The sequence below is a fragment of the Ooceraea biroi genome, chromosome 1, assembly GCF_003672135.1.
Source record: "Ooceraea biroi isolate clonal line C1 chromosome 1, Obir_v5.4, whole genome shotgun sequence".
NCBI classification, from domain to species: Eukaryota; Metazoa; Arthropoda; class Insecta; order Hymenoptera; family Formicidae; genus Ooceraea; species Ooceraea biroi.
In genome coordinates, this window is record NC_039506.1 from 18,685,415 (window position 1) to 18,705,694 (window position 20,280).

The 20,280-nt window shown below is 31.1% G+C and overlaps 4 protein-coding genes across 11 annotated transcripts; all 4 read left to right on the plus strand.

Moving 5' to 3' along the window:
- Window positions 1–1,364: 1,364 nt before the first annotated feature.
- On the plus strand, window positions 1,365–4,733 carry LOC113562311 (E3 ubiquitin-protein ligase TRAIP-like). 2 transcript variants are annotated; one of them, XR_003406839.1, is made up of 5 exons: window positions 1,365–2,045; window positions 2,923–3,354; window positions 3,741–3,925; window positions 4,422–4,515; window positions 4,601–4,733. XR_003406839.1 is itself a non-coding variant. In XM_026971352.1 (4 exons), the coding sequence occupies exons 1-4, from the start codon at window positions 1,924–1,926 to the stop codon at window positions 4,445–4,447; spliced, it is 765 nt and encodes a 254-aa protein (XP_026827153.1). In that variant the 5' UTR covers window positions 1,365–1,923; the 3' UTR covers window positions 4,448–4,733. The 2 variants fall into 2 exon arrangements, 1 of the variants encoding a protein (XP_026827153.1); XM_026971352.1 differs by having other exon boundaries at window positions 4,422–4,733.
- On the plus strand, window positions 4,634–9,956 carry LOC105278027. 3 transcript variants are annotated; one of them, XR_002193188.2, is made up of 6 exons: window positions 4,634–4,735; window positions 6,926–7,375; window positions 8,073–8,278; window positions 8,651–8,728; window positions 8,982–9,395; window positions 9,478–9,956. XR_002193188.2 is itself a non-coding variant. In XM_011336819.3 (5 exons), the coding sequence occupies exons 1-5, from the start codon at window positions 5,169–5,171 to the stop codon at window positions 9,044–9,046; spliced, it is 909 nt and encodes a 302-aa protein (XP_011335121.2). In that variant the 5' UTR covers window positions 4,947–5,168; the 3' UTR covers window positions 9,047–9,956. The 3 variants fall into 3 exon arrangements, 1 of the variants encoding a protein (XP_011335121.2); XR_893710.3 differs by lacking the exon at window positions 4,634–4,735 and adding an exon at window positions 4,947–5,278; XM_011336819.3 differs by lacking the exon at window positions 4,634–4,735 and adding an exon at window positions 4,947–5,278 and having other exon boundaries at window positions 8,982–9,956.
- A 1,282-nt stretch (window positions 9,957–11,238) lies between these two features.
- On the plus strand, window positions 11,239–15,008 carry LOC105278028. The gene is made up of 9 exons (XM_026968454.1): window positions 11,239–11,525; window positions 11,636–11,755; window positions 11,874–11,991; window positions 12,166–12,430; window positions 12,559–12,672; window positions 12,964–13,054; window positions 13,306–13,451; window positions 13,639–13,771; window positions 13,867–15,008. The coding sequence occupies exons 1-9, from the start codon at window positions 11,373–11,375 to the stop codon at window positions 13,918–13,920; spliced, it is 1,194 nt and encodes a 397-aa protein (XP_026824255.1). The 5' UTR covers window positions 11,239–11,372; the 3' UTR covers window positions 13,921–15,008.
- Window positions 15,009–15,084: 76 nt separating this feature from the next.
- Window positions 15,085–20,170, plus strand: LOC105278029. Of its 5 annotated transcripts, none has more exons than XM_026968457.1 (11): window positions 15,085–15,175; window positions 15,526–15,710; window positions 15,817–15,936; window positions 16,058–16,175; window positions 17,651–17,915; window positions 17,993–18,106; window positions 18,406–18,496; window positions 19,137–19,282; window positions 19,405–19,537; window positions 19,637–19,804; window positions 19,888–20,170. In XM_026968457.1, exons 2-10 carry the CDS (start codon window positions 15,564–15,566, stop codon window positions 19,682–19,684), a joined length of 1,182 nt encoding a protein of 393 aa, XP_026824258.1. In that variant the 5' UTR covers window positions 15,085–15,175; window positions 15,526–15,563; the 3' UTR covers window positions 19,685–19,804; window positions 19,888–20,170. The 5 variants fall into 5 exon arrangements, with proteins under 5 accessions (XP_026824258.1, XP_026824263.1, XP_026824269.1 ...); XM_026968462.1 differs by having other exon boundaries at window positions 17,654–17,915; XM_026968468.1 differs by lacking the exon at window positions 15,817–15,936.
- The last annotated feature ends 110 nt before the right edge of the window (window positions 20,171–20,280 follow it).

Sequence of the window (20,280 nt, forward strand, 5' to 3'; positions counted from 1 at the left end):
TAACCATCCGGAAAACCGATCCAGTACTCTTTTCTTCTTCTTTTCTTTTGAAATCATTATTGCTTGAAGTGATATCTCATTCCAAAGGAGTGAGATTTCACTACACGAAATTTAGAGAGTAATTCATAAAATATAAAAATCTAGTTTTTTTACAAAAATGTGACTCAACTCTGTCCATCTTTGAGGCACTGATATATAGAATTGATAAATATTTTTCTGATGGTTTCTGAAACGTTTTTTCCCGAAAAAGACACGTTTCTCTTAACGTTTTTTCGTTGGACATTTTTCTCCTAAATAAACGTTTCAATAAAATGGTTATGAAACGTTACGTTAAAACGTTTATAACGGCTTTGAAACCAATGTGTGCTGCCTGGGTCGTCCTTCGAGGCTCCATGAAGCTTCCATTAATGATCCACGGAACGTCGGTTAGTCGTCCACCGAGGCTCCGTGAACCGTCCATAAATGATCCACGGATCGTCGGTTAGTCGTCTATCGAGGCTCCATGAAGCTTCCATTAATGATCCACGGAACGTCTAATAGACGTCCATCGATGCTCCATGAACCGTCCATTAATGATCCACGGAACGTCGGTTAGTCCCCAGGCAGCACATATTAGTCTAATATATGTTTCTTAGACGTATCTAATGTCTAAGAAACATACAGTACCATTTAAGAAACGGTTTAAATAGAAACCGTTTTTAGACCTAAATTTTAAAAATGTATTTTTCACGTTTCCACAGAAACGAAAAATGTGTTTTATTAAATTGATTCAAAATTATATAATTAATATAGAAAAAATAGTAATTTCTACTTAATTTGCGAGTATTAATTATTTTTACATCGTACGTTTCAATGTACTCGATTATGGAACAAGAGACAAAAATCGACATAAGTGTGCGTGTGAGATTCCCGCCTCTGATTCACCAAGCGACCGATAGATGGCCAGGCCAGGCGTGACGTTCTCGCAAGAAACATTTGCGTTATCACTTCATAAATAACCATCCGGAAAACCGATCCAGTACTCTTTTCTTCTTCTTTTCTTTTGAAATCATTATTGCTTGAAGTGATATCTCATTCCAAAGGAGTGAGATTTCACTACACGAAATTTAGAGAGTAATTCATAAAATATAAAAATCTAGTTTTTTTACAAAAATGTGACTCAACTCTGTCCATCTTTGAGGCACTGATATATAGAATTGATAAATATTTTTCTGATGGTTTCTGAAACGTTTTTTCCCGAAAAAGACACGTTTCTCTTAACGTTTTTTCGTTGGACATTTTTCTCCTAAATAAACGTTTCAATAAAATGGTTATGAAACGTTACGTTAAAACGTTTATAACGGCTTTGAAACCAATGTGTGCTGCCTGGGTCGTCCTTCGAGGCTCCATGAAGCTTCCATTAATGATCCACGGAACGTCGGTTAGTCATCCACCGAGGCTCCGTGAACCCTCTATGAATGATCCACAAAACGTCCAATCGACGTCCCATGGACGTCTGTGAAGATGTCTAATGGAGGTCCATTGGACGTGCGCAAAGCGGAACTATGGATTTCTAGTGGCTGTTCATTGGATGTCTAAAGGACGTCCACTGGATGGTCTGAACCTCCATGACAGACGTCCATTGGACGTCCAATGGAGGTTTTCGTTTTATGTGGGTACACACAAAAGATCTTTTATTTAATCCTTTTCTTATCCGAATCTTTTTTTTAATTCACTTAAATTATTCAAGATGGCGGACTCTTGTCACGCTCTCTTATCGGTAGAAATGTCTGCGCAGTAGCACACCTTGTTACTTCCACCATGCATACCACATGATGAACTCCGGTTTCGCCGGTATTCGCATTGTCGATGCTACCGGGAACGTGAGTCTTTCTTCGCTGTTCGCTGTACTTGTGTATGTTTGATAATTAATTTACTGGCCAGATGAGTTCCACATTTTGTATTAAGTGTCCCGTATGTACAATGCCAATATCATTAAAGCAAATGTATAGCACAAGCTGTGGACATTTATTTCACTTTGTTTGTCTGCTGGAATGGTTTGATAGGTAAACACACTTCACCGGTTATATTTATACGTGATTCTTGTTTCCGTTCGACAAATGTCAACAGCAATTTTTTAATTATGCTTTTCGATTATATGTATCCGTTTCTGTTTCCAAAGTCCAAATATCTGTAATATTTATTTTCCTTCATATCTTGCGAGTGAGATTACGGTTTTCATTGGAACTGTCATGAAAACACAAAAGTATCAAAACAGTGGTGTCTTGAATAAGAAATTCGAATTATTACATTATTTTAAAGATTATGGTTGCAATAAAAACTTGAAGTTTAGCGAAGTTTAATAAGATATATGATTGCGGAGGGGACAGTAAAGAGACGTTTACTTTTCGTAAATTTTCCAGCCGATCGGTAAAATAACATTCTTGAGACATTGGGTGCGGGTTGGAAAAATATCCGGTTTCGAGAAAAATGCAAATAAAGTTTTGTACATGAATTTCTTCCAACAGATTCATTCCCACACACGTTTAATCAAATATTTCAGAGTCATACAATCCTTTCTCAAATATCCTTCATAGAGGACATTTTTCTCTATTTCTTTCTCTCTCTCGTTTTAATCCTTACTCATTGGCAACATAACTGTGCGCAATGAGACAGACATTCTGCCCATACGACATTGATCCATTCAAGCGCTTGCAACTTTGCTGAATTTTGAAATATCATTGGAACCTTTTAGACAGACATTTTGAGAATAAGAGAAAATATAAAAAGAAATATAGGAAATTTTTAAATTCTACATCAGAAAACTCACAAGTACAAATAGCGCGTGCGCGCGTGTGTGCAGTACTCGCGCTTTTATTTTCAATTTCCTTTAGAAGACATAAGAATTCAATCCAAGTTAAATTATTTTAACATGTATTTCAGAGTGGATTGTTGTCCACTGTGTCGCGAAGCGATACTATCACCTATCTGTATCAGGAGAGTTCATCTCGTACTTACAAACGTTGTATCCAACATCGTGTTCGACCATGAATTCGACGATAACGTCTATGATGACAATGAATACGCCAATTTTACTGTGTCTGACTTGAGAAACATGATTATCTTCTTGAACTATAAGTATGAACACCATGAATTTTATGAGTGGAAACATGAAGACAGAAAGATAGCTTTGGAATTACGAAACCATAAACTTCAAGAAAAAATGCAAAATATGGACGTCAAGATCAAAGAGCAACATAATATAATTTCTCATTTAAAGAAAATTGCAAACTTTCCAGCAAATATTTCTTCAGAATATGATGATCTTAAAAAGGCACTGCTTGAAAGAGAAGAAAAACTCCATAAACTCAAACGGTATGTATTAGCTAGTGTGAATATTTTCTAATTTAATCGTTCAATTTTGCCGTAATACTCGGAATGAATTTGCTCTTAATCTGCCGGCATATTGTTAATACTTTGCATGTTTACGGTTATATATATGCTCTTATCATTTATCAATCTATTAACTACTAATCCTCAACTTATAAATGTTATTAATTATACACGCACACACATATACGTGTATTAATATGATAATATATTTTCTATTAATGAGATTCACTCATCGTTGTCATCTGTTATGCTATCATCTGTTTGAAAGAATTTATTTATTATTATAATTTTTTATTTTTTAAAATTTAGTAATAGATTATATCGTCCAACGTAGCCTCTAATTTATAGCTATATTTTCTTGTCTTTAGGGAAAACAAAGAATATCGAAAGATTCTCATATCAAAATATGCATTTCTAAAACATCAACTGTGTGAAGTGCAGTCGTTATTACAAGTAGAAAGGAGTGACATTACTAACTCTCAAGAAAAGTCTTTACTGGGCATGAACAAAATACTTGTGATATCCTCTACGATATGTGTTACGATTATGATAGGTATTTAGCACGAGAAAATGTTTGACTTTTCTAATATTTTTAATAATATATTATACATTATTGTATACATAATACACTATCATGTTTCATTGCGAGGATTCATTGATGCGATGAGAATTCATGTTTTTATAACCACCAAAATCGTAATTTTACCACAAATATACGTTTATTAATAATAAACACATATTTATTATATGTAAAAGTAATGAAAATGTACAACTAGCTAACTCAAGTAATATTCAGGCCATCATACACGAATTCAGTACGGATGTGAATTTAAGACAAATTTAAGACATAAAACATAGTCATTAATTTTAATTAAAGATTATTAATTTCAAATTAAATATCAATGATTTTAGATATAATAAATAAATATAATAAATTTTAGATAAATATATTATTATTAATAATATATTTATTATATCTAAAATCAATGATCTTCATTTATTATCTGTATTTATTACATCCAAAATTAATAATTGAAATAAATCTACAGGATTTCGAATTTGGAGACGAATTTAAGGTACATCTCTTTTCGGCTGATGACTTTAGAACAGTAACTGATAAGAGCATTACATTAGGATTTTTAAGTATACTTGTTTTTATGATACTTTTGTACAGTTCTTACCAGTTCTATTACTTTCTTACTGTTTGCTGTTATTCACTTTTATCAAGGTATTTTATCAACCACTGCAAGTTCCTCACAATACAGCACTAGAAAAAATACTATAAAGAGAACGTATAAAGGCATAAAATATGACAACGGAAAGGCCATTAATAAAATAAAAGCTTACACGACAATACCTTGAGGTGAGTACATAATTTTATTTTGAGATAGTTGATAGTTTTTTTGGGACATTCTGCATATATTAGTTTTTAGCTTTGTCATCTTTGTAATAGCTTCATGATTCCATCTTTTCAGTATTTGTCATCTCTTTTTTATTAAAAAAGATTAAACAATGATACGGATACCTTTTGTTACAACCTAATATGTACTGGTAAAATAGTACTACCCCCCTTTCCACTATTATCACTTACACCTCCACAGGAAGCACCGTTCGTTTATTCTTATGTTTATCCCTGATGTCACGTGAATTTTCTGACCTATCAGGTACATTTTCCCACGCATGTATCACATGCTCGTTTCGCCGATAATCACATTGTCGACGCTAATAGAAACACGAGTTCTGCTTCGCTGTTCTGACTGTGCTTGTCTATGTCTGTTAACTAATTTCCTGGCCAGATGAGAGTTCTGTGTCCCAAATGTCGAAAGGCGATATCAGTGAAAGAAATGTACATTATTGAGTGTGGACATGTATTTCATTATGATTGCTTGATAAAATCGGTAGAGAGGTAAACATATTTCATCAGTTACATTTATGTTTTTATTCTCATGTGACAAATATCATCAGTAACGGACATTTCCGCTTTTCACATGCGGATTTTTTCTGAAATCCAAATCTCTATCATATTTATTTTACTTCGCACATTCACTGCTACATGCAATTTGGCCGATTACTGCTATAACTAAAAATTAACCATAATATATTCATATAATCGTTTTAAAACTTTTAATAAATAAAAATATTAAGACGCTTACAATTACATTTGTATTTGTCCGTTATAGTTTTCTCTTATTATTAAACACTCATTATCATGCAAATATAAGTGATTGTGTGTTGCAATTAATATTACGTTCAAGGGAAAGATTGCACTGATGGTTTTTAGCAAATTCAAATGCTTTGTAAAACAAACTTTGTAGATATTAATTCTTAATACAAAGTTTTGCATTACCGGAAGATTTTTAAAAAATATTTAGTTGGTATTAAGAAGTAATGAATAGCGTTTGCGTTTGCATTTTACCAAAAAAATCGACATGGACTAAAAAAGTCAACATTCTCTTCCAGCCAATGTCCTCCGCGTGCCATAACACATCATAACTGTCACATTATATTTCTATACTATATATTATATATTTGAATTATGACTTCAAATTTTTTATATTATACATTTTATATTTTATTTACTTTATGGGATACTGCCCAGATAGCACAAAAGTACCAGAAATGTTCTAAGAACGTCCTACGAACGTTTGAACATTCTTTGAACGTTCTTAGATTGTCTCTGGAACTTTTGTGTTATCTGGGTGTATATATACAGGGTGTCCCGGGTTTTAACCGACAAACTGCGGGAGCATATTCTACTAGTGGAAATAAGAAAAAATTCTTATATCGAGTTTGCTTAGAAATGCTTTATTACAAAGTTATAAACCAATATTGAAAAGGAATATGAGATAAGTAACAACGGAACATAGTGTAGAATTTGGAAGGTCGAGGATGTTTATGTTACGTGTATTCACATGTATTCATGTTCACTATGTTGAAACGATTCAGTATGATTGTTACTTTCACAACAGTAGCTGTTAGATTTCAATCGTCGTGTGAACTAGCAATTACTATCAGAATGCCAAAAGTGTTTTCAAATGAGGAATACACCGATATTCATTTCGTGTACGGATTCTGTGACGGAAATGCACGAGCTGCCGTACGAGAGTATCAACGTAGATTTCCTAACAGGAGAGTACCAGATAGATTTAAAGCAACGAATTACTAATTCAGTTACCGAGATGCAACAAAATTTTCAGGAACGTCGTACCGTAACAAATTCTGTACTACGTCGATGTCTAGCTTGTATCGATGTGCAAGGACAACATTTTGAAATGCGTCACTAAATCATTGCGTAGATAATTTATATTTTTGTGAAAAAATCCGTTGTTACTTATCTCATATTTCTTTTCAATATTGGTTTATAACTTTGTAATAAAGCATTTCTAAGCAAACTCGATATAAGAATTTTTTCTTATTTCCACTAGTAGAATATGCTCCCGCAGTTTGTCGGTTAAAACCCGGGACACCCTGTATAATTTATTTCCTTCTACTTGAACTACTTTCAGAAGACAAGAATTCAATCCAATTTAAATTACTTTAACATGTATTTCAGATGGGTGAAAGCTACTTGTCCACTCTGTCACAAAAGTAAGATAATCACCTATATGCAAAGACTTTATCCCACATTCGACACAAACGATGAACAAAACGTGTCCAATGTCTACGACTATATGTCCGACGATGAGTTCTACGATGATTTTATCGGCAAATACGCCAAGTTTACGTTATCCGATTTCAAAAGAGAGATCACCTTTTTTCATTATCATATATTAAAATCTCAGAAGTCTGTTAATTATTATCGCACGTTAATACCACAATTAAGACAGGGAAATATTAACCTTAAGCGAAAAAAACAATGTATGGGTAGTGAATTGAAAAAGCAAACTCTTATAATTTCTCATTTAGAGAAAAGTGCGAAATTCGTAGCGAAGATTTGTTATGAACATGATGCTCTAAAGAAAATACTGTCTGAAAAAGATGAAGAACTCCATAAACTCGAACAGTATGTATTAGTGTGAACATTTTCTTGTTTAATCTTTCAATTTCATTTAACATTACGCGAATTGTCTGCATATGATCCTCCCTTTTCAATTATATACGAAAGATCTTACACTCAACCAATCTTAGAAACAGCTTTTACACTATCTGTTCGAAATTTTGTTCAAAGAATGCCAAAAAAATCCAACAAATTAAGTCTAGTAAGAGAATAAGATAGCAAATTGATAGCAGAAATTGATCAAGATTTAATTTTTAAGTAGACAACATCGATTTTGCTTGATATTGCTTGATATAATCTATCTATGTCGATAGGCTCTGTTGGCAGAACATGATTGTAATGTGAATACAAACGATATTGATTTTGCCGTAATATTCGGAATGAATTTGCTCTTAATCTGTCGACATATTGTTAATATTTTGCGTGTTTATGGTTATATATATTCTCTTATCATTTATCAATTTATTAACTACTAATCCTCAACTTATAAATGTTATTAATTATACACGCACACACATATACGTGTATTAATATGATAATATATTTTCTATTAATGAGATTCACTCATCGTTGTCATCTGTTATGCTATCATCTGTTTGAAAGAATTTATTTATTATTATAATTTTTTATTTTTTAAAATTTAGTAATAGATTATATCGTCCAACGTAGCCTCTAATTTATAGCTATATTTTCTTGTCTTTAGGGAAAACAAAAAATATCATAAAATTCTCATGTCAGAACATACATTTCTACAAGATCACTTGCGTGAATTTGAAACACTCTTACCACTAGAAGACATGAGTCCTGTTACGAGTCCTCCTCCTCGTACACCTCAAGAAAATCGTCTATCGGACATGTACAAGAAGATACTTTTGACGTCCTCTACGATGTGTTTTATGATTATGATAGGTATTAAGGACGAGGAAATATTTAATTTTTCTAATATTTTTAATAATATATCATACATTACTAAATAGTACACTATCATGTTTATTTTTGTGAGAATGCATTTATCAATGCGATGAGAACATATCCACTTTATAACTACTAAGTCATAATTTCAAAATAAATATGCATTTATTATTATTAATAATAAATATATACATATTAAATTTGAAAGTGATCTGTAAGGATGAAAGCCCCAAATTTAAGATGTAAATCGTAAATCTTATTTTCATTAATTTTAATTAAAGATCATTGATTTTAAGTATAATAAATATATAAGTATTAATAATATATATGTATTTCTTATCCACAATTAATGATCAAATAAATCTACAGGATATCGAATCTGGAGACGAGAATTTAAAGTAAATCTCTTTTCGACTGATGACCTTAGAATACTTAGAATAATAACTGGTAAGAGCATTGGATTTGGATTCTTAAGTATATTTGCTTTTATAATAGTTTCGTAAAGTACTTATTCTTTTTCTCTATCATTTGTATAATTGTATCTTGATAAAAAAGTCAGGAAATAATAAAAACCGATATGCAAACAATCTTATTATCATACTTTATCGTTCCATCTATCTCATCTATCTCATCTATTTCGAAACTAACACTATGCGACTTCCTACTATTTGTTATTATTCATTTTTAATTTTGTATCAAGGTATTTTATTCATTCAATGCAAGTTCCTAACCATGCAGTACCATGGCAGTATAAATACTATATGAAGAGGACATATAAAAGATGACAACGGAAGATCCGATATAAAAAGCTGACACGGCAATGCCTTAAAATGAGCAAATAATTTTATTTCGAGATATTTGATCGTGTCTGGACTTTTGGGATTTTTGCATATATTGCTAGCTTTAATGCTATATTAATTGTTTAGTTCATGGAAAGTTTCCTCCGTGAAGAGCCATACATTGCGCTTCTATCAACTGTATCATTAACAGATGCCGTAACGTTGAATTTACGAGTCACAAGCATTAGTGACTACGTGAGCTGCTTTAATAGTCTCAAGTCACAGCTATGATACATCTGATAACGTAGTTTCTAATGATGATAGTCATGTTTCTCGTAAGTTACTGTAGTCTTACCGTTATTAACAATAATTGATTGAATTAGACAAAGAAACTTAAAAATGTTAAACTATTTTCAGGTAAATGTTAGGCAGCAATAACGAAATTGCACAAGCAATTGGAAAACCGTCGGATTCAGCAAGCACAAGGCACAAGAAAAAGGTGGAGCTAGAATTAAAGTTGTTGAATGGAATTGACAAGTCTCGGAAATAATATGAAGATAAAATTAAAGCGCTGTTCTTCATGAAAATTTTATGGGCTGCTGATCCAACCTTCCGCTACATATAATACCATTGATTTAATAGTTAACAAGTCTGATGTACATATTGTAACGTAACACATCTCGATATATTGGACAAGTAATTTTCAACATCTCCTACTTATTAATTTATGCGACTAGATTACTTTTTCGACAGGAAATGAGATGATTCCTGTGCGACGAGATATAAAAAATCGCTAAGTGCGTTCCGTGTTTGAGGAAAAGGTTTTATTTTTGTAACAATAATAATTGATAATAATGTAAGAAAAAAAGCTTATAATTATTATAATAATTATTATAATTATTCAAGTATTATATAATTATTATATTATAATCGATAATAAGTATTATAATTGATAATAATATAAGAATAAAGGTTTATAATTATTATAATAATTATGCTATATATCGCTTTTCTTTTTATGTAATGTCGTTATCAGTTAATAAGTTTTTTTTCAATAAATTGTAATATACAGAGCGTCCTATTTTAATTGATCACACACAAAAACTTTTATGATTCTAAAAACATTTGTAATGATAAAATTTATTTATTCCGATGAATGTACTGTAAAACTAAAATCTTTATCGACATATTTTCAAAACCTGAAGCATTAAGAATTCTCTAAATGCAAAAACATCGATTTTTTAAACTATAGTATAGTGTCTCCTCTTAATACCGTCACATTCCATTGATTCCTCGTAAACACTGCAATCTATTGACCCCCATTCTAAGTCTTTTATCATAGCTGGCATCATACATATAACAGCCTCGTCACACTAAATGTGGAGAAGGTGTACAACAAATATAGAGTGGTGATATATGTGCAAATTACACATAACATATGAATAGAAATAATACAAGATTGCATTGCTACTTAGCGATAAAAATGGAACCTTTATAAAATTTTAACAAGCTGCTACGTTAAACAAATGATTAGATTGGAATTCAGTTGAAAAATTATATATGTATATATAAAATATATGTGCAAGAAGTAATATTCTTATTCGTTGAAATTCGTATTAAATTTTAATTAAATGTTAATTTATTATAATTATTATAATTATTTGATCATGACTTGGTTAAATATCAAGTGCTATAACAAAGTCGGCATTAATGTATATACTTGACAGCATAAAATAATAACATATTTCGATATTTAAAAGTAGTAATTCTTGATTCTTCTGAGTTAATTCAAATGCATAAAAATACCTGTAAACTGCTGGTATTTATCAATCACGGCTCTCTTCAAGTAATATTATAGATCTTTTTTAAGATATATCGGACGCTGCTATCTTCAACGGAGAAGTGAACTTTACGAATGCACATCATGGAATAAGACGCATGAAATTCTGCCGTTAAGGAAAAGGTGAATTACGCATGCGTGGGTTTCGACCAAGATACTATTTTACGAATATTTTTCCGTGGGAAATAACCACATGGCGAATTTCCTTCACCATTATATTGATCACTTAATCGTCGCTCTTCTCGGGAGTAGGTGATAAATTATGTATCGATCGATATTATGTGCTATCCTATACTCCGTTTATATTATTACACAATTTTCATGACACCTTACTGTGGTAGAGAAAAATTATACAATTTTATATAATGTTATATGATTATATAATTCGCAATTGCTCCTATATGCGAGATGAAGTTTGACGAACCGTTACAAAATAGTTTGCAGTCAAACGTAACTCAATACCCACAGGATCATGTATAAAACGAGTATCTTGGTCCAAGAATATTTCAGCTTGAATAGGATTGCATTACTCGCCGTTGGCTTGTGGCCTTATCAACAATCAAAGTTTGCTCCATGTCAGGCAGCATTGTGTTTTATTCTTTTCACAAGCTCTGTCATATTCTTGGTGCGTGAATATTTCTACTCTTAATGGTTGCTATTGTATAATTTACATGTCATTTAGATGAGGCAATGAGTTTTTGAACCACATAAATCCCAAGAAATTTTTAATTACAGCTTTCAAGGCTTTGTTTTGTAGAATATTCCTTTGACTTTACTATTCACTTGCTTTCTGTATCAACGTATTATACTTTCGTTCTGATGAATTATATCTCCTTTTGGATTAACATAAAAACTGTAAGTTAGTTTTTTATTTTCTCCAAAAGTAAATCCCTACAATATACTATACACTATGTAAAAATTTCCTTTCATACTTTATAATACTATCCAGCATGATATATTGTTAATACAATAGATAAGATATATATTGGAGCAATTGCAATATATCTACAACAGACTAAAGGATTGGAAAGAAATTGCTATCTATAACAAATATGGAAACATTGCAAAACGACTAACACTCGCCTGTATAAGTAAGTAGAAGACCTGTTAATTTCTATGATCGGAAGTATTTATTAAGTTTAGAATTAAAATAAACTAGATTACAATATTGACTACAAAATTATGATTTACTGATTTGTTATATTGTATTATATTGCACATGCATATATGTATCTTATTTTTTACCCAAACGAGATAATGTTTAGTAATAGGAATATGCAATCAAGCTCATCTTATTGTAATGCAATGTTGGCCATACATTTGTGATATGATTATGCCCAAAAATGTGACCTATGCGCGCCACCTCATAATAACTGTGACTACATACTTCGCCGTACAGGAAAGATATTTCTATTTGTTGCTCCTATATCTAAACGCAGTTTGTACTGTAGGAACAGTTGCAATCTTAGCGGTAGGAACAATGCTGGTATCATGTTTCAAACATATCTGTGGAATGTTGAGAATTGCTAGGTAAAGAAATAAATTTAGAAAAACTGAAAATGGATATGTATCCACATTGTGGGAAAAACAGGTTTTACTTCATAGAAACTAGAAAACCTAATATCTAGATATAAGTATAGCGGAGATAATATTTACAGCTACCGCTTTGAACAAGCAATAACTGCGACGTTACAAAGTATTACCAAAAAAAATGAAACCATGATTTACAAGGAGTTCATCTATGCCGTGGACACTCATCGCAAAGCTATGGAGTTAGTATTTATATGATAAGATGTATACATTATTACCGTTAACGTCGATAAAGCAAGGGAAAACGTATTTGTTTGGAAGCAATTATTATAGATATAAAATAGTATGCATCAATACAGGAAACAAGAATTAATAGGAATTACAATTTTAATACTAATTGCTGCTGTATGAGGCAATTATTATAGGCAATTAACTAAATACATGTAGTCAAAGATGGTCAAACATGAAATTAAAAGTTAATTAAATTATTTCATGGTAACTTATTGTAATCTGATTATATCCATTTTTTCAAGGATTGCCAAAAGTTTTGTGGGCGACATGGAACGATCACTTTTCATTGTTACAATGATTACTGTGATTTGTATGAGTTTGAATCTTTATGCCGTAAGGTTTTTACATTGGATATTACTTATGACTAATCTACGTAACGTTTTACAATATTTAATTCCAAAAAAAGTTTTAATAAGAATTATTAAGAGAATCATAGTAAGAAAGTAAAGTCTAAATATCATGCGAATTGCTTAAACACAAAGGTTTAAAACTTCACTAGAGATTGTATGGAAATTGATTACTTTTAAAGATATAAATATTATTAGAGATGTTAAGATATTAATTGCACAATGACGGTGTTTTAGATATTGCAAGTTGAGTCACTTATGCAAGAAATAGATAAGATATTAGGATATCTTGTTACTATCATTTGTCTTTTTATATATATGTTTGTAACCAACTATGCTGGACAGGAAATTACGGATTGTAATAATCATATATTTCTTACGGTGTAAGAAATATTTTTATTTGTGGTTTATATAATTGTATTGATGTAATTTTCAGGGATGAAAGCGCTCATACATCTTTTTAATAATTCTCTAATTCTATATTTCCATAATTTAAAAAAATAATACTTTTGTAAAAATATTGGACTTGATAATTCTCAAATTGTCAATTCTATGCCACATTTCTTATAGATACAATGCTCCATGGTACTTAGTACCGTTGAAGATACAGAAGTTGATCTTGTTTTTATTACAAAGAAATAACAAAGCTTTCACATTGAATATCGGTGGATTATTCACATTATCTGTAGAGAGCTTTGCTTCGGTAAAGTTATACATTTAAGGACATACAATACATAAATAATGCATTGTTTAAAAGTAAGGAGAAAGGTAAACTGAGGAGAATGTATTTGTTTGCAGCTAGTAAGTGCATCAGTATCTTATTTCACTCTTATGCTATCTCTCCAAGACTAACGGAAGTATCCCAGACAGCGCAAAATGTCCTCAGGATCATCCTGAATATGTTCAGGACGATTCAGGATATTTCGAGGACGTTTTAAGATATGATACTAAATTTGTTTTTATGAAAATTTAATATGCATTTATAATTATTTTCAATTATGTAGAATATTTAACATAATGTAGAAATTTTGAGTATTGTAATAAAATATAAATAACCCATAAATATCCACTGGATAACCACAGGATGTTTGTAAAATATCTGGCCTGTCTATATTATGTCAGATAGCTTACAACGTCGTAAAATTATCCTAAACACATCCAGGATATCCTGAGATATTCCTCAGTATTTCCTTCCAATGTGGAGAAAAAGATAAATTCTGAATTAGTACAGCCATTTCAGCTGAAAAAAGCATATCTATTTCAGAATTTCCTCCTTGAAATGTACGAAAAATATCCCAAATATATCCTATGAAAGTCCTTAGGATATTTCACAGGATCCTTAACATCCCAGGCAGCACATGTTAGTCTAATATATGTTTCTTAGACGTATCTAATGTCTAATTCGTCTAAACATTCCATTGATTCCTCGTAAACACTGCAATACTGACCCCCATTCTAAATCTTCTATTATAGCTGGCATCATGCATATAACAGCCTCGTCACAATAAATGTGGAGGAGCTGTACAACAAATATAGAGTAGTGATATATGTGCAAATTACACATAACATATGAATAGAAATAATACAAGATTGCATTGCTACTTAGCGATAAAAATGGAACCTTTATAAAATTTTAACAAGCTGCTACGTTAAACAAATGATTAGATTGGAATTCAGTTGCAAAATTATATATGTATATATAAAATATATGTGCAAGAAGTAATATTCTTGTTCGTTGAAATTCGTATTAAATTTTAATTAAATGTTAATTTATTATAATTATTATAATTATTTGATCATGACTTGGTTAAATATCAAGTGCTATAACAAAGTTGGCATTAATGTATACTTGACAGCATAAAATAATAACATATTTCGATATTTAAAAGTAGTAATTCTTGATTCTTCTGAGTTAATTCAAATGCATAAAAATACCTGTAAACTGCTGGTATTTATCAGTCACGGCTCTCTTCAAGTAATATTATAGATCTTTTTTAAGATATATCGGACGCTGCTGTCTTCAACGGAGAAGTGAACTTTACGAATACACATAATGGAATGAAACGCATGAAATTCTGCCGTTAAAGAAAAGGTGAACTACGCATGCGTGAGTTTCGACCAAGATACTATTTTACTAATATTTTTCCGTGGGAAATAAACACATGGCGAATTTCGTTCACCATTATATTGATTACTTAATCGTCGCTCTTCTCGGGAGTAGGCGACTATGAGTATCAAACTATTTATGTGCTATCGTATATTCCATTTATATTCTTAAACAATTTACGGCAAGTTCCTTTAGTAAAGAAAAATTATACAATTTTATATAATGTTCTTAAAAACTTTGCGACAAGTTACTTTAGTAAAGAAAAATTATACAATTTTATATAATGTTATATGATTATATAATTCGCAAGTGCTTCTACGCAAGATGAAGTTTTACAAAATATTTTGCAGTCAAACGATAACTCGATGAGCTCAGGATCATTTGTAAAATGAGTATCTCCATCCAAGAACGGTACTTCAGTTTGAATAGAATTCTATTGCTCACTGTTGGCTTATGGCCTTATCAACAATCAAAGTTTGTTTCATGTCAGGCAGCATTGTGTCTTGGCATTTTGACAAGCTTTGTCATATTACTGGTACGTAAATATTTCTAACAGTGTTTGCTATTTTACAATTTATGTCATTTAGATGAGACAATGCTTTTTGAAACAAATATAAATCTCAATAAAGTTTTTATTATAGCTTTCAAGACTTTGTTTTCTAGAATATTCCTTTGATTTTACTATTCATTTGCTTTCTGCATCAACGTATTTTGCTTTCATTTTGATGAATTATATCTCCTTTTGGATTAACATAGAAACTGTAAGTTAGTTTTTTATTTTCTCCAAAAGTAAATAAATTCCTACAATAAAGATATGATATGGAAAAATTTTCTTTCATACTTTATAATACTATCCAACATAAAATATTTTTAATACAATAGATACAATATTTATTGGAGCAATTTCAATACATCTACAATAGGCTAAAGGATTCGAAAGAAATTGCTATCTATAACAAATATGGGAACATTGGAAAACGTATAACAATCAGCATTACAGGTAAGAAAAAGACATGGTGTTAATTTTTATTATTGTGATTATTTAGTAATTTTAGCAGTGAAGAATTATAAGTTAGAATATATTGGGTTGTTCGGAAAGTTATTTCGTTTTTTCAAGGAAAAATGAAAAGCGGTTTTTTCATATTTAGAATAAATTTTATTCAGTGATGCATTGGCCATTTTGTTCCACTACCTTTCGCCATCTTTCTGGCAACTTTAAGATTCCACGCTTATGGAAGTTCTTCTCCTTATTGACAAAAATTTGAAGCAAGTGATTTTTGACGCCTTCATTTGAATCGAAGTTTACATTGTTCAAAGAATTGTGTAGAGACCGGAACAAATGGTAATCGGATGGTGCCAGATCAGGAGAGTATGGTGGGTGTGGTAGCACATCCCATCCAAGCTGTAAAAGCTTCTGGCGAGTGACCAAACTTGTGTGTGGTCTGGCATTGTCGTGATGGAATACGACACCTTTCCTATTCGCCAATTCTGGTCGCTTCTGCTTGATGGCAGCATCCAATTCATCCAGCTGACGACAATACACTTTCGAATCAATCGTCTGGTTGCTTGGTAATAGCTCGAAAAATACGATTCCCTTCCAATCCCACCATACAGAAAGCATGATCTTCTTTTGATGAATATCTGCCTTGGATGTCGATCGAGCAGATTCATCTGCCTGGACCATGATCGTTTTCGCTTAACATTGTTGTAAACAATCCATTTTTCATCTCCAGTTATGATTCGCTTAAAAAATAGTTCATTTTCTTCACGTTTCAACAATGAATCGCAGGTGGTAATGCGTCGAATCAAGTCAATTTCCTTTAAATTGTGTGAAACCCAAATATCGAGCTTTGAAACGAATCCAAGGCGTTTCAAATGATCGTAAACAGTCGAATTCGATAAATTTAACTTTTCAGCAATTTCGCGTGTTGTTATGCGACGGTTTGCATCCACCAGAGCCTTTATTTTCTCGTCATCAGCTTTAATTGGCCGACCTGAACGTGGTGCATCTTTCAAATCGAAATTTCCAGTACGAAATTTCGAAAACCAATTCTGACACTGACGTTCACTCAATACATCTTCTCCGTACACGGCACACAATTTTTTCTCGCTTGCACTGCATTTTTACCCTTTCGGTAGTAAAAAAGCAAAATATTACGAAAATGCTCACTTTGATTTTCCATGTTTGATGTGATGCCAAAAAAAATTACTTGACAGATCGCAACACAATAAGATACTAAATGACGTCTGAAATGTCAGTTGTCAAAATATAAAACGAATTTGCCGCTTAGAGTAAGGTTAAGTATCGAGGAACGCGACTAACGACATCTCTTTGTGAAAAACGAAATTACTTTCCGAACAACCCAATATTTATATATTTACTGAAAAATTATAATTTACTGATTTGTTGTATTGTATTATATTGCTCATGCACGTTTGAATCTTTATTGTTTCTCTAAAAGAGATCATGTTTAGTAGTTGGAATATGCAATCATGCTTATCTTGCTGTAATACAATGTGGACCATACATTTTGGATATGATTATGCCCAAAAATGAGACCTACTCGCGCCGCTTCATACTAGTTATGTCTAATTACTTCGCCGTACAAGAAAAATATTTTTATTTATTTCTTCTGCATCTAAACGCAGTTTTTGCTGTAGGATCACTTGCACTCATAGCCGTAGCAACAATGCTGTTATCATGTCTCAAACATATCTGTGGAATGATGAAAATTGCTAGGTACATAAATAAACTTAGCAAAATGGAAAATGGATATTTATTCACATTGTGAGAACAGGTTTTACTACTATTTACAGCTACCGCTTTGAACAAGCAATACTGACTATGTTACAAAGTATTACTTTAAAAAATAAAACCATGACTTACAAGGAGTTTATCTGTGCCGTGGACATTCATCGCAAAGCTATGGAGTTAGTATTTATATAATAATATTTAGATAATATATATACATTATTACCGATAACGTCGATAAGCAAGGGAAAACGTATTTGTTTGGAAGCTATTATTATAGACATAAAATAGTATGCATTAATACAAAAAAAACAAGACTTAATAGGAATTACAATTTTAATACTAATTGCTGCTGTATGAGGCAATTATTGTAGTTAATTAATTAAATGTAGTCAAAGATAGTCAAACATGAAATTAAAATATATTTAAATTATTTCATGGTAATTTATTGTAATCTGATTATATCCATTTTTTCAAGGATTGCCAAAATTTTTGTGGACGACATGGAACGATCACTTTTCATTGTTACAATGAGTACTGTGCTTTGTATGAGTTTAAATCTTTATGCAGTAAGGTTTTTACATACGTCTTACTTATGAGTGATTTACGTAGCATTTTACAATATTTAATTCAAATAAAATTCGAAAGAAATTGAGAATAAGAAAATAAATACTATATTAAGAATCATGTTAAAATATTATAATATTATAAATATAGAAGCTAAAGTCTAAATATCATGCTAATTGCTTAAACACAAATTTTTAAAAATGCATTAGAAATTGCATAGGAAATGATCAATTTTAAAGATATAAATATATAATTATTAGAGATGTTAAGGGTACGCCACCTTGACAGCCTCAAAAAATGGGTCAAATTCGAAGTGATATTTCTCAAAGACAATTCAATAGAATCAAATAACTTTTGTGGGGGTTAATAAAGTATCAGATTCATATTTTAATCGCGATACTGGCAATATCTGATAGTCGGACATATTTTAACTGCACGCCAACAAATTTGTTTCTACCGCGGACGTGCGATCCTTCAAAGTGCTGTAACTTTAAATACTTCGTATCCTGAAAAATCCTTTTGGCCCAACATTTCGGACACTTCAAACATGAAAATTAAGCAAACAAAACTTTTCCATTTTTTGAACTTGTCAAGGTGGCGTACCCCCTTAAGGTATTAATTGCACAATGACGATGATTTTAGTTATCTCAAGGTGAATCACCTGTGCAAGAAATAGAAAGGACAATCGGACATCTTCTTCTCATCATTTTTCTTTTTACATACATGTTTATAGCCAACTACGCTGGACAGGAAATTACGGATTCTAATAATCATATATTTCTTACGGTGTAAGCAATATATTTTTATCCGTGATGCTTATATTTTTATTTGTGTAATTTTCAGTGATGAAAACGCTCGTATATCTTTTTATAATTCTCAAATTATCAATTCTATGCCACGTTTTCTATAGATACAATGCTTCATGGTACTTAGCACCGTTGCAGATACAGAAGTTGATCTTGTTCTTATTACAAAGAAGTAACAAAGCTTTCACATTGAATCTCGGTGGATTATTCACATTATCTATAGAGTGCTTTGCTTCGGTAAGTTATACATTTAATGATATATATTAAGTAATACGATACGTGCATTGTTCTCAAAAATAAGGAAAAAGGTAAACTAAGGAGAGTATTTGTTTCCAGCTAATAAATGCATCAGTATCTTACTTCACTCTTATGCTATCTTTGTAATAATAGTAATGAAAATATAACACATGCAAATAGCGCATATTAGAATAGGTATAAAACTAGATGAAAATGCCGACATTCTCTTATTCAACTGAGTTTAAACAAATTAATTATAGGAAGTTGGTAAGAAAATTATAACATTTTTCTTTTCAATACCATAACGTTATGCATAAAGTAAGCAAAGAAAATCATTAATTGACTTATAGATACAATCAGATAAGCTGACAAAACCAAATCTGAAGTGTTTTATACTATTGAATGTATAAACTGTATCATTCGAATAAAATGTGCGAATAAGAAGGGATGTATATGATATGGTGATGATTAATATATGTGAAATATGTAAAATATTATAATAATTTAAATTTTAAGTATGTTAATAAATTATTTGAAGAAATAAATTAAATACTAAATAGTCAGTGATCGTGCTTGTGAAGCGATATTGTAAACCAATAAGGAAATGTATGGTATTAAAGCAATATATGTTTATTTTAGCATTATTTATTCCATATAACTAAGATGCAAAAATGCGTATGAATTAAAAGTGTAACATATTAAGATGATTAAAGACAATAAATTTAGATATTAATATATCCTAT

What these genes read in the sequence shown, in the direction of transcription:
- LOC113562311 (XM_026971352.1), top strand. Translation starts at nt 1,924, where the DNA reads ATGAGTTCCACATTTTGTATTAAGTGTCCCGTATGTACAATGCCAATA. An exon ending in CTGCTGGAATGGTTTGATAG is followed by an intron (nt 2,046 to 2,922) that starts GTAAACACACTT and finishes CATGTATTTCAG; the next exon opens with AGTGGATTGTTGTCCACTGT. An exon ending in ATGTGTTACGATTATGATAG is followed by an intron (nt 3,926 to 4,421) that starts GTATTTAGCACG and finishes ATAAATCTACAG; the next exon opens with GATTTCGAATTTGGAGACGA.
- LOC105278029 (XM_026968457.1), top strand. Translation starts at nt 15,564, where the DNA reads ATGAGTATCTCCATCCAAGAACGGTACTTCAGTTTGAATAGAATTCTA. An exon ending in GGAATGATGAAAATTGCTAG is followed by an intron (nt 17,916 to 17,992) that starts GTACATAAATAA and finishes TACTATTTACAG; the next exon opens with CTACCGCTTTGAACAAGCAA. An exon ending in AATCATATATTTCTTACGGT is followed by an intron (nt 19,283 to 19,404) that starts GTAAGCAATATA and finishes CGTTTTCTATAG; the next exon opens with ATACAATGCTTCATGGTACT.
- LOC105278028 (XM_026968454.1), top strand. Translation starts at nt 11,373, where the DNA reads ATGTATAAAACGAGTATCTTGGTCCAAGAATATTTCAGCTTGAATAGG. An exon ending in GGAATGTTGAGAATTGCTAG is followed by an intron (nt 12,431 to 12,558) that starts GTAAAGAAATAA and finishes TAATATTTACAG; the next exon opens with CTACCGCTTTGAACAAGCAA. An exon ending in TGAGTTTGAATCTTTATGCC is followed by an intron (nt 13,055 to 13,305) that starts GTAAGGTTTTTA and finishes ACGGTGTTTTAG; the next exon opens with ATATTGCAAGTTGAGTCACT.
- LOC105278027 (XM_011336819.3), top strand. Translation starts at nt 5,169, where the DNA reads ATGAGAGTTCTGTGTCCCAAATGTCGAAAGGCGATATCAGTGAAAGAA. An exon ending in TTGATAAAATCGGTAGAGAG is followed by an intron (nt 5,279 to 6,925) that starts GTAAACATATTT and finishes CATGTATTTCAG; the next exon opens with ATGGGTGAAAGCTACTTGTC. An exon ending in AATACTTAGAATAATAACTG is followed by an intron (nt 8,729 to 8,981) that starts GTAAGAGCATTG and finishes TTTTGTATCAAG; the next exon opens with GTATTTTATTCATTCAATGC.